Source organism: Carcharhinus amblyrhynchos, chromosome 5 (genome assembly GCF_965287045.1).
Source record: "Carcharhinus amblyrhynchos chromosome 5, sCarAmb.v2.hapA, whole genome shotgun sequence".
In the NCBI taxonomy this organism is placed as follows: domain Eukaryota; kingdom Metazoa; phylum Chordata; class Chondrichthyes; order Carcharhiniformes; family Carcharhinidae; genus Carcharhinus; species Carcharhinus amblyrhynchos.
The window spans coordinates 21,027,126-21,039,820 of record NC_137328.1 but is presented as its reverse complement, the minus strand read 5'-3'; the positions used below and the strand labels follow the sequence as shown (position 1 = coordinate 21,039,820).

The 12,695-nt window shown below is 42.7% G+C and overlaps 1 protein-coding gene across 12 annotated transcripts in view; it reads left to right on the top strand.

The window, feature by feature from the left end:
* The window catches only part of mpdz (multiple PDZ domain crumbs cell polarity complex component), a 266,727-nt gene that overhangs the window by 233,857 nt on the left and 20,175 nt on the right, over nucleotides 1-12,695 (top strand). For 11 of the 12 annotated variants that reach the window (XM_080188518.1, XM_080188525.1, XM_080188521.1 and 8 more), the window contains 3 exons: nucleotides 1,471-1,664; nucleotides 3,729-3,876; nucleotides 12,236-12,322. In XM_080188518.1, coding sequence (XP_080044644.1) covers nucleotides 1,471-1,664; nucleotides 3,729-3,876; nucleotides 12,236-12,322 — 429 coding nt within the window. The remainder of the gene's footprint in view (nucleotides 1-1,470; nucleotides 1,665-3,728; nucleotides 3,877-12,235; nucleotides 12,323-12,695) is intronic. The other variant, XM_080188520.1, reaches the window with a different exon arrangement.

The window sequence follows — 12,695 nt, the reverse complement described above, 5'->3', positions numbered from 1 at the left end:
ACGTGCATTGGCCGTGCTAAATTCTCTTGTAGTCTATGCGAACAGGTGACACAGTGTGGTGATTAGAGAGTTTTCACAGTAACTTCAGTCAATGTTAATGTATGTCTACTTGTGATACTAATAAATAAACTTAAACTTAAAACATAACTGTAATTTTCGCCCATTAAGGTATTTATCCAATTCCGTCAACACCCTTTTAGGCAGTGCATCCAATAACAACTTGCTGTATATGGAGAATAAAGTATTCAAATAAATTGCTTAATTTACTTAGATAAACATGCATAATATCATGAATGTGATTAAACACACCCAAGTGCGTCACCTATGTACAAATGATGTCTTTTTCATCCTCTTCCTATTATTCCTACATGGTGCAACCCTTTGGCAATGGTAGAAAAAGGCTTCTCATACCCCCATCTCTGATAGATCAGTTCTCCTGTGCAGGATGGGCTCAGAATTCAAGTAACCAAATTCATAATCTTAACCTTATGTCAAAAGCAGCTAATTCTTCAATGACCCCTTTCAGCTGCCAAACTGTGAATTTAGAACTTGTGATTGTGATAATGATAAGTTGTGCTAAGCAGCCAAAGTTTAATAATGATATAAAAGCCAAATGTGGATGCTGGAAATCTGAAACCAAAACAGAAAATGCTGGAATCTCAGCAATCTTATAAATTGCACCTGTGGAGAGAGAAACTGAGTTGATGCTTTGAGTCTGTTTGACTCTTCTTCAAAGATAAAATAATGATACCCCTAATGGTCATGCTAACACACACCTAATATAACTGCTAAAGCAGATTTTTTTAATCTATGCTCACCAATTTAGACCGTCTATGTATTTTTCTGAAGGGTAACAGATTTAAATTACTTCACAGCATCTTTTTTACTTCATACTGGTACTAGCAAGTGATCTTTTAAAAGGTTGGAGATTGAAATAACTTTGCATCTTGATAGTTCTGCAGCCTGTATTTGCCTTTCAAAAGCATTTATGACTACTCTAAAAATAACACGCATGCCGCAGGTTTAGACCCTTGCTACAATGAAAATGACCTGTTTGAAGTCAGTGCTAATTTCAAGCAAAACCACTGTATTTTCTGAATTCTGCCTCTAGTGGACATTCAGAATCAGTGAATCCCTACAATGTAGAAGGAGGTCATTTGGCCCATTGAGCCTGCACTGACAACAAGCCCATGTAGGGCCTATCCCCATAACCCTGACACCCTGGCCAATCAACCTAATCCACATACCTTTGGAGTGTGGGATGAAGATGGAACACCTGGAGGAAACCCACACGGACATGGGGAGAACATGCAACCTCCACATAGTCACCTGAGGCTGGAATTGAATCCAGGTCCCTGGCGCTGTGAGTCAGCTATGCTGGCTGCTGCTGCCTCCCATGCTGCCTTTCCAGGTCATAGAATTTATTTTTACATTGATAGTATAATTTGAAATTTCATTGTTTTTCATTAGGTTAATGGAATCGATTTGAGAGTTGCCACTCATGATGAGGCAATAAATGTTCTGAGACAAACTCCACAAAAAGTACAACTGACGGTCTACAGGGATGAAGGCCATTATAAAGAGGAAGATATGTATGACTTGCTAATTGTTGAATTGCAAAAGAAACCAGGGAAAGGGCTTGGACTGAGTATTGTTGGAAAAAGGTATCAAAGAAATTCCATTCACTAGATAATCAAATATGATTGTGCAAAATGGTCATTTGCACAATTTCCTAATGTTATGGTCTCCATTGAGATCAAAAACATTTAAGAGAAATCAAGCTCCCAGTTATTAACTGAAAGAATTACGCCACAAGGTTTCATGTTTCAAACAAAGAAGCTTTACTGAAAAAGAGTAGTCACAAAGCAATCACTGCTGACAACATTATAGTTTTAAACATGTATTTATGCTTTAGGCTTTAAAATTTCAACAAATGTAAACACACACATCCTTTTCCACTCCTATCTCCACCCAAAAGACTCCCAAGGGTCCTATATATGATAATGATCTTGAAGGTCCATATATTTCTCTTGGGACCATAGCAAGGTTTGCCACAGCTCTGTAGAATTCACTTTAATTTCTCCTGAGTGTTCCAGCTATTCTCCAAGGCATGGGATTGCTTGGAGTCCTTTCATTAGCATTCAGTTAAGTGAGCCTCCAGTTCTCTTTTGATACCTCACGATTGTAGATTCCCACAGCTCAAGCATGGGTGTCAATCATATTTTTTGCTTAAAGCAGGGTTTTTCAAACTTTTTGAGCAGCAGAGCCCCTAGTGACTTCCCAAGTGCATTGGAGAACCTTAAGCATTCTCATAATGTTGACAAACCTTTTTTGCTCTGAAAAAGGTGTGAACACAGAAATCAAATGTAAACAAGTATTTTCTAGCTCTTTAGCTATTTCAATGCATACGTTAGGAATTAGGGAAAGGCACACAGTCACAAATACATTCTCCAGCTACGTGACCCCTCACATTAACCCCTAGTCAGCCACTCTCCCATGGCCCCTTAATGTTAACCTCTGGAAGCAGTACCTAATATAGGAGTGGGTAATCTAAAAGGTTATCTTATTAAAAATATTTAAGTCTTATCTTTCTAATGGGAGAAGTGATGCTGGAAAACTGATATGCCTATTGGACAAATACACTGCGCCCCCTCTGACGCACACAAATTCAGCTCTTTCTCACAGACACGCGTCTCCATCTTTCTCTCTCTCTCCCTGTCACACACACACAGACACACATACGTATCTCTTATACACAAAACACATCTTCCTCTCACACATATACACACTTCGTCTCCTCTCACATGCACACAAATACATACACACATCTTTCTCTCTCACATACACCTCCTTTTATTTCTCTCACACAATTCTTTTTCCCACGCATATAGAAACAGACACATCTTGCACACATCTCTCTCTCACACCCACCTCCCCCTCTCATGTGCGCCGCCCCCTCCCTCTCATATACGGACACTTATGTCACTCTCACACACATCTCACCTGCTCCGATGCCCATTCTGGCATCCAGCATCTAGCCCATGGCCCCCTGCTTCAAGGTCCGCTAGAGCCTCCAACTTCGAGGCCCGCTCCTGTCGCAGATCCACTGGTAGGCTACCATACACCCCTCAGCCTGCAGACCCCAGTTTGGGAACTCCTGTCTCAGAGGCTTTTACTTCTGAACAACTGCTTAATTCCAGATAATGCTTTGCAATGTGTTCAGCTGTTTTACATTTTCTGACCTTCTGCCTCTCCCTCTGCTTTCTTCAAGCTGCAGCCTGGCTTCTCCCAAAATTCCAACAAAACCTTTCCCTCTGATATCACCAAGAATATTTCTCAATAATTTCCCTAGCAACATGGCATACCTGGGATTTAAACTTTTTTGTTTACCTGCAAAGCATCCCTTTGATTCTGGGACCTGCATTAAAAACTTATACCTTCAATGTGGATATTTGCTATCTGAACAGACTTCCTGACCCCATCAAGATGCCTGTTGGTTTTTCAAGTTGCTTTCAAAGCTTCTTCGATCTAGAGTTATGGCATGAATAATTTAAACCTCCCCAGTTTATACCCAAGAGGTTATGGGATATTTGTCAGAAGCCCAAATAATAAAATAATCTTTACTAGTTTGAGAACATAATGTTAACTGAAGCTTTTTTCCTCTTAGGGGCAAAGCAGTTTGCCAGTATTTGTAGCATCTGACTAAAGTCTGTACTTCGTTTCCACAGAAATGATACTGGGGTTTTTGTGTCAGACATTGTAAAAGGAGGAATAGTAGATCTGGATCGAAGACTTGTGCAAGGAGACCAAATACTATCTGTGAATGGGGAAGATGTTCGAAATGCAACCCAAGAGACTGTTGCTGCTATGCTCAAGGTCTGATTAATGCACAAATTATGATTTGACAAAGATTTGTAGAATAGCAAATTTGACCAAGACTTGTAACTTTAGTAGTAAAATATGAATGTATTTTGATGGCGATGTACCTATTATGTGCACAGTCATATTGGTCAGAATTTTTAATGCACCCACTTCCTGTCAGGTTCTGAGGTGGGGAGAGGGTGTTCATGACGCATGAAATTGCATGAACCAGGCTCCCTCTGGGTTCCCGCCCATACCGACTTGATTATGCTGGAATATGTAGGTCCTTGGAGGAAAGCCTGCCATTGCTCCAATTAAGGCTCTTAGGTGCCCCTTAATGACCATTTAAGGGCCTTTTGCTGCACAGCCTCAATTTTTAGACAAGCAGATGACAGTTCATTGAGGAAAAAAAACAAAGTTTGATCTTAGGGGACAATGGCCCCCTTCTAGTTGGGGGCATACTCCCCTTAAGGCACAGTGACCTCAACCCCCTTACAATTCCCCCAGATGTTTCCTATCTTATCCACCTGGTCCCTGCCACTTATCTCTTCTCTGGGTCCCACGTCTTAGGACCAAGCAGCTTCCTGCCACTGTAGCACTGTGCTTCAAGAGACTGGAGGCCACGTTTTGAACTTGTCAGTAAAAGCAAGGCAAGAACACGGTGACAGTTAAGGGGACTAAGACCTTGATGGCAAAAACTGCCAGTATTAGTATTAACAGTTGCATTCTTCCCTCTTTCTGGGAAAGGGTTGCTTCATAGGACTTGTGTTGGAAGGTTACGTTATATATTTTGCAAGTTACGTAACACACTGGAATGCTCATATACTTTAGAGCTTTGGAGGTCCAATCTGTACCTTAGAGCACTGACCTATGAGATCAGCATAGATCTCATTACACTGCATTAGATTGGACCCCAAATGAGGACCAAGGTGACCAGGGGCAACAGAAGCAATAGCAGGCCACTGCTCATAATCCTGTGGTTCAAAGGAAGTCCAATAGGTTTATTTGGTCAATTCGTTCAAAGGAAAGCAGAGATGCAACATCCAACACATAGATCCATAGGCAGAAGGTAAGCTTCCTCGAGATGTTTAAACACCAGTGTCTTAGTGGGCTCAGGGTATTCATCAGGTGCTACCAGTCTGCTTGAAAAAAACCTGCTGCCAACAGGATCAGGCACTGATTCTTTACCAGTGGTTGTCAAATTCAGTACTGCCTTCTATAATTATGCTCCTCTGTTCCAAGGACCTGCCAAACAAATCTCCCAGATCTCTCAAAAAGTAACTAATAAATGTCAAAAGATAGGTGACTGATGGTTTGTTTTTCAGAACCACCAGTAATATGAACTGTGACCACAATAGTACAAGTCAGACCAAGTAAACATTTGCTTGATCAAGGCACTGCTGGGGCTACTCCCAGATGGGGATGGAAGTCCCACTCTGATATAATTAAGTTGAGGTGGAGGAGGAACACGAGATGGATATTAATGTGGGCACACATTGCAATCTGGGGTGCCTTCATATTGCGTGTTTCACCTTGGTACACTCATCTAACAACTACATACAAAAGCTACTTTTGCAATCTCAAACCCCCAGTCAGTGTCATCAGAACAAAGCAGTTGTGCAAACAACCAGGCCTTCTTTTCACAGGGCCTCCATTGCCCCACATCAATTCACATCTTGCCATTTGTCATCACATTTCCTGTTAGTAATCAAAAGGCAAAATGAAAAAGTGGCATAATAAAATAATATTTATATGGTCTAAATTGGTAAACTTAACAACACAATAAAGTAAAGCAAAGCACATCCATGTGCTTATCCTTGTGCAACTAACCCCTGCCTATGTGTCTTTACATAGAGGAAGAGGCAGGCTGCCCAGACCCCATTCTGTTGAAATGTTCCTGTCTGACATCCTTTGGGTTTTGGAAGCCCCGAAAAAGACTGTTCCACTTGTATTGGGACATTAGGTGTAGGGTGCTGACTGGGAGGAAGGAGCATTAGATGGGAAGTGAAAACTCTCTGACCTGAGTTCCAACTTTCATTTCCCCTTTTACCTTCATTGCTCTCGAGGCCCAGTTGCACTTAACAGCACGCAATGTGGCTGGGGCACGCTTTGTTACAAATCAGTGAGACAATGAAAGATCAGTGCTAGGATATTGTTCATCCTATTTGAGGTGGCGTTGAGAGTATGCAGCCTTTTGAAAAATGCCAGTGGTGTGGTTTATTTGATGCTACATGCTGTTGGCCATGTTTTAATGGAAGAAGATATCATCAAAAATGCTTTTACAACATTGTACCATTAATGCTTGAAGTGGATTCCTCTAATCTTTCTACAATTGCACCTGCCAGTACATTGCCCATTCTCTGCAGCTGCTCAAAAAACATCCTCGATATCGATTGCCCTCGGGATTCATTATCTGCAGTTAATCTAGTGGTGCTCGGAAAATCCTGTTCGACTCAGGCTCTCCATTCATGTTCTCTCTTGAACTCCTCTCTCGAGTTGTCATCTTTGTGGCAACAATAGTGATCTTAATGAAATATAAGATCGTGAGGGGACTTGACAGTGGATGCTGAAAGACTTTTCCTCTTGTGGGAGAGATGAGAACTAGGAGCACAATTTAAAACTAAAGGGTTCCATTTAAGACAGAGATGCGCAGCAATGTTTTTTCCAGAAGATTGAGAAACTTTGGAATTCTCCTCTTTTATGTGGGTACAGTAATGTCATTAAATATTTTTATGGTGGGGGAGGTAGATTCTTCACTGACAAGGGAGTCAAAGATTACTGGGCAAAGGAATGTGGATTTGAGGCCGTAATGAGATCAGCCATTATTTTATCGCATGATAAAACAGGCTTGAGGGGCCAGAGGGCCTACTCCTGTTCCTAATTTGTGTGTTCTACAGCACAGACCATCTCTTGCTAGGCACATGAAGGCCCTGTGGGAGGTAAAACACATGAGTTTAAAGTGAAAGTAATCATGTTTGAAGCTATCATTATGTACATTATCATATTTTGCTGGTTGTTGACATGTAGCTGCTTGATATTTAACCCTATCAGTTAGAGAGAAGAACTTCATCTCCGAAGGCCAAGCATGCTGAGACTCCACTGACCTTCACTGTTGCCTCTTTTGACTCCAACTCCAATTCCCTGTTTCTCTCTAATGTTCTATAATGAGTAACGGGAAACCTTTGAGTGGAAGTAATGAAATTTGTTCACCCATTACTCTCAATAGGTGGACTTTCACCAGCTCGTCCTACCCAACGATGGGTGAAGTGAGCTGGTAAAATCATGCAAGAGCTGAGAAAGCAGGATCACGCCCAAAAGCAGCTCACACTATTTTATGAGAGCCGGATTTCCAGCAAGAGGCTGAATGATTTATGTTAATATGTTATAATCTTAATTTACATGAGTTTAGTATGCCCAGCGCTCAGTTGTCCAGACTCACTTGCCTTTATGGCCCTGCCGGGGCACAAGTGGCCCCCCACGAATGGGCAACAGTCGTGTTGGCCTGACTGGTGGAACTAGAGACTATTGAGCCCCCCCACCCCTCTCTGGAGATCAAGGGGGGGGGGGTCTGTCTTGGGCACTGCCAGGCAGCAGGACCTATGGGGCAGGGGTAAGGCCTATGGGGAGCATGAAGGGGCAGCCCAATCAGGAGGAATGGAGTCCACTTTGCACTCTGCAATGAGATCAGATTGGGGGAGGGGGTCCACTGCCCATCTCAAACAGGATCGGGTGAGGGGGTGGCCTCTGCTGCTCTGCAGCGAGATTGGATTGGGGGGTTGGGGGTGCCACTATCACTCTATAATGCGATCAGGCTGCTGCCGTTGTGCAACATGATTTTGTAAAGTGGGGAGGAAGAAGGGAAGTGTTACTCCTCTGCAACGGGATCGCAGGGGGTGACAGGCTAGATACCCAGACATTGTGGGGCTCGTGAGTGGCCATGGGCCACCTGCAGTTAGTTGTGGGGTGCTGTGAGCAGGCCATCTGCAGTAGCAGGGGCCTGACAGCTTGCTCTTTGTCTATCAGACCCGTGCTGTTGCTATTGAACATACGCAGAATTGGAGGTCTGCAAATGTGCATTAGCTCCTCCCACTGGGTGAATTAAGCCCAGCCTACTACCTGCAGCAGCTAGAAACAGTCTACATTATTTTTTTCAACAATTAGGAGCCCTATTTTTACCATTTTGTTTCTAAGTGCTAGGTGGACTTGAAACTGGGAGTGCTTCAGATCCGAATATTAGACCCATTCTCAGGCATCCCCATGCACACTTTGCCTGCAAAAATATCAGCGATTCCGAATTGCACTGCATAAGCCTGTGGGCAGGGCTTAACATGCCCAAAACCCTATAGCTGTAATCGGTGCTCCAACTGTGCATGCGCAGGTTAAAAAGACTGCTCCCCTGCCACATTGCTCCGGGCTGGATAATGCCTCCCCCGGCCTCCATAGACGTTGCCCCATCCTCACAACATTACTGACTCCCTTATTCCCCCGTCCCACTCCCAGCCACCCAAACCGATCGTGTGCCCTCCCCCTCACTGATGCCAGACACATTGGCAGCGGACCCACCTTTGCCCTTCCCCTCCACTGATCACAGGCAGGGTGGCAGAGAGCACCCCCTTTCCTCCACTGATTTCAGGCAGAGTGGCAGCAAACCCCCTGCCCTCCACACACTGATCTCAAGCAGAGAGCTGTCAGACGCTACCTCCTCACTAACTGGAGTGCCCGAATCGGACTTGTATGGAGCAGGTCTGTTTTGCGCCAATTCCAGATGGGCGAACACAGTGGTAAATGGGGAAGTGCCGGTAAAGTTGGACATGCAGCCCATTAAGTCAATTGAAATGCATACAAATGCATTTAAATTGCCTTTGCGCCTGTTTCGGGTGCAGTCCCAGTCATGGCTATTTTTGGGCCTTGTTAAAGGGGGATCGGTACGGCGGTGAGGCAGATTGCACTACTCACCTCACATTCGACTTTACCAAGTTTTTGTGCCCGGAAATGGGCACAACGCGATGGTAAAATTGGACTCTTTGTGTGTAAAATTGTGTGTGAAAACTCACCCCAAAAACAGATCAGGACCTCTCCCATTTTCACGCTAGCTGCTCTGTTGCTGTCAATGAATCGTTTCCTGCATTGGACCAAGGGGAATGGCACCCCGATTAAGTTGCTGGACACCTTGGCGACCTCCAAACACACCTCCCTTTGTCTGAGCTGCATACTTTGTCCTTTCATTTGGAAAGGATATCTCCTTTGGACCCATATGGTCTCAACAGCACATACAGGGGATGTCATTGAAGCAACATGCACCAGCCTTTGCCTATCTCAACCCATAGTATGAGGTCTGTGGCTCTTCAAACTCCTTTAACCTGCACTTTGAGTGTTCCTATAAATCATTGCATTGAAGTTGCATCTTGTGCATTATCATTACATCCGCTGATGCTAATTGAATGGGTAGCCTGGAAGTAAACGTTGGGGCATCATGGTGGCACAGCAATGAGCTTTGCTGCCTCACAACACCAGGGACCCAGGTTCAATTCCCAGTTCCACACTGTATATGGAGTTTGCACATTCTCCCCGTGTCTGTGTGTGTTTCCTCTGGGTGCTCTGGTTTCCTCCCACAGTCCAAAAGACGTGCTGGTTCAGTGCATTGGTCATGATAAATTCTCCCTCAGTGTACCCAAACAGGCATCAGAATGTAACAACTAGAGGATTTTCACAGTAACTTCATTGCAGTGTTAATGTAAACTTACTTTTGGCACAAATAAATAAACATTAAACTTTAAACTGACAATGAAGTAGCTCTTGAAAAACATCTGACAGCTGCACTGCACCTATTTCCAGATTTCTCACATTCTATTAATGCTCTGGTCTGTGTATCTCCATTATAAAATCCAACCCATAAACTATGTAAAAAAAACAATGTTAAGATTTCAGCTCTTTTGGCTGTTTTGCACCTATTTGTTATTCCTTCCCAGTCAATGTATACAGACTTCTTTAAAATTAGGATACACTGAGAAATTCATTTATCTTCTAGCGCAACTTCCTTCTCACTGGGAGTACAGACTGCGTGAATTTGCCCCATTGTGCATTGCTGCTTTGGCTGGAGTCATGTATACAAATACTATATAATTCATTGCATTAGTCAGCCAACAGACAGTAGCAGATACAAATCTTAATTAAACTATCTTACACTCACCCTTTCCACTTCTTCCATGGTGCGTATAAATGCTTACCCATAATTTACAAAGCTTATACAGTCTTTACTCCTGTTGACAGTAAAAGTGCGCAGTCACAAGATTGTTTAATTGTATCCCTGCTGTAACCAAATGAGAAAGGACCTGGTCCAAGTTAATTCAGCTACAAAGTTTTCAAAACAGGATAGCTGATCTGCGGAAAATCTTTGCATCTGACATGGATGGTGTATAACATGGATATATTCTATGAGGCAAATTATTGGAATGCCAAAGAGCAGAATTCTTTGGATAAATTTAAAAAACTTAAAAATACATAAAAACTAAAGGGAGCCATATTGTTCAAGTGCAAAATTGCATTGAGAAATTATAAATAGTTTAGAAATTGTAGTCAGGAGGTAAAAGGATTAGATACTTGGGCCAGGAGCAGATAATATAAAAGAAGATAGCCAGGTCCTTTATAAATATGGGAAAGAATATTAAAACAATGATAAGCTGCTCAAGAATAAAGAAGCTATTTTCCTTTTTTTTAAACATATTAGAAAAAGTTGCAAGGGCATCTCTTGATGCTGAGCATCTGAAGTATGCTGCACCTATCTAGTTCTGGGATTTCCCACTTAGGCAATTTCCACGGGTCTCTATTAAACTCTAATTTCTGTGTAGGTATTATACTTGCGGATCTTCAGCCTGCTTCAGTCATCTGGAGCCCAGCGACAGGCCACTTCACAGGATTTTTCTGATAGAACAGTACAGCACAGTACAGGCCCTTTGGCCTTTGATGTTGTGCTGAGCTATGTCTGAACCCAAGATCAAGCTATCCCACTCCCTATAATTCTGGTGTGCTCCATGTGCCTATCCAATAACCGCTTGGAAGTCCTAAAGTGTCCAAATCCACTATCACAGCAGGCAGTGCATTCCACTCCCCAACCACTCTTCATAGAAATCATAGAAACCCCACAGTACAGAGAGAGGCCATACGGCCCATCAGGTCTGCACTGACCATAATCCCACCCAGGCCCTAACCCCATATCCCTACATATTTTACCCACTAATCCCTCTAACCTGCACATCTCAGGACACCGAGGGGCAATTTAAGCATGAACAATCAACCTAACCCGCACATCTTTGGACTGTGGGAGGAAACTGGAGGAAACCCACGCAGACATGAGGAGAATGTGCAAACTCCACACTGACAGTAACCCAAGCCAGGAAACGAACCCAGGTCCCTGGAGCTGTGAAGCAGCAGCGCTAACCACTGAGCTAATGTGCTGCCAGCTCTCTGAGTAAAGAATCTACCTCGGACATCCCTCTTATATCTCCCACCATGAACTATAAGGTTATGCCCCCTAGTAACAGCTACATCCACCCAAGGAAGTAGTCTCTGCACGTCCACTTTATCTATCCCCCCCATCATCTTATAAACCTCTGTTAAGTCGCCTTTCAGCCTCCTTCGCTCTAAAGAGAAAAGCCCCAGCTCCCTCAACCTTTCCTCATAAGACCTACCCTCCAAACCAGGCAGCATCCTGGTAAATCTCCTCTGCACTCTCTCCAAAGCTTCCACATCCTTCTTATAGTGAGGCGACCCAGAACTGCACACAGTATTCCAAATGTGATCTCACCAAGGTCCTGTATAGTTGCAGCATAACCCCACGACTCTTAAACTCAAATCCCCTGTTAATAAACGCTAGCACACTATCAGCCTTCTTCACAGCTCCATCCACTTGAATGACAATCTTCAGAGATCTGTGGATCTGAACCCCAAGATCTCTCTGTTTCTCTACATTCTTCAGAACCCTGCCGTTGACCCTGTAATCAGCATTCAAGTTTGTCCTACCAAAATGAATCATTTTCATTTTGATTTGAGAATTTCTTTGGGAGGCCTTCAAGGCCTCATGTTGCCTTAATTATCGACATTGTTTTTTTTATGGCCTGCATTTTATTCAATGCAGTATGGTCACAGAGAATCATAGAATTCCTACAGTGCAGACGGACGCCATTCGGTCTGTCTTGTCAGGGTTTTTTTCCTGTATGAATTAATTAAAATTAAGTAACATTAAATGAGTTTTATGTGATGTAATGCATAGTATAAAGTTCCTGCCAAATTATTCTCATTGTATTTGCTACTTGTACACGTTGAAATTGCCACAGACATTCAATAAATAAAATAATCTTAATGTTCTGATTTTTAGTGTGCACAAGGCACGGTGAGATTAGAGGTTGGCAGGTTGAAGGCTGGATCATTCTCACCTGATAGAAGAGGTTCCCAAAGTAGTCAGGTTTGTACTGCTAAGATCATATTTGAACTCTTCCACAACAAAGTAAAACAAATTAGTTTTTAGGCAAGAATTAATTTGTCATATTGTTCAATTTGTGTTATCCATAAACAATTGGAGTGATGATCATTTTGCTCAGGTACAGTTAAATGATGCTGGAATTTCTGCTATATAAAATCACATTATGGATCTAACATTACCATTATGTGTCCCGTAAATGTGTTGTTGACACTAAATAGCGTCTTTAAAGTTAATGATTTTGTAACAAATCTCTTTCAAAAAAGAGTGCCAAAATGCAAAGTTTACTGGTTGAATTTAGTGCATTTATTATTATTAATCTTCATTTGTTTTGTTGGAGGAATAGAGATCTGAACTA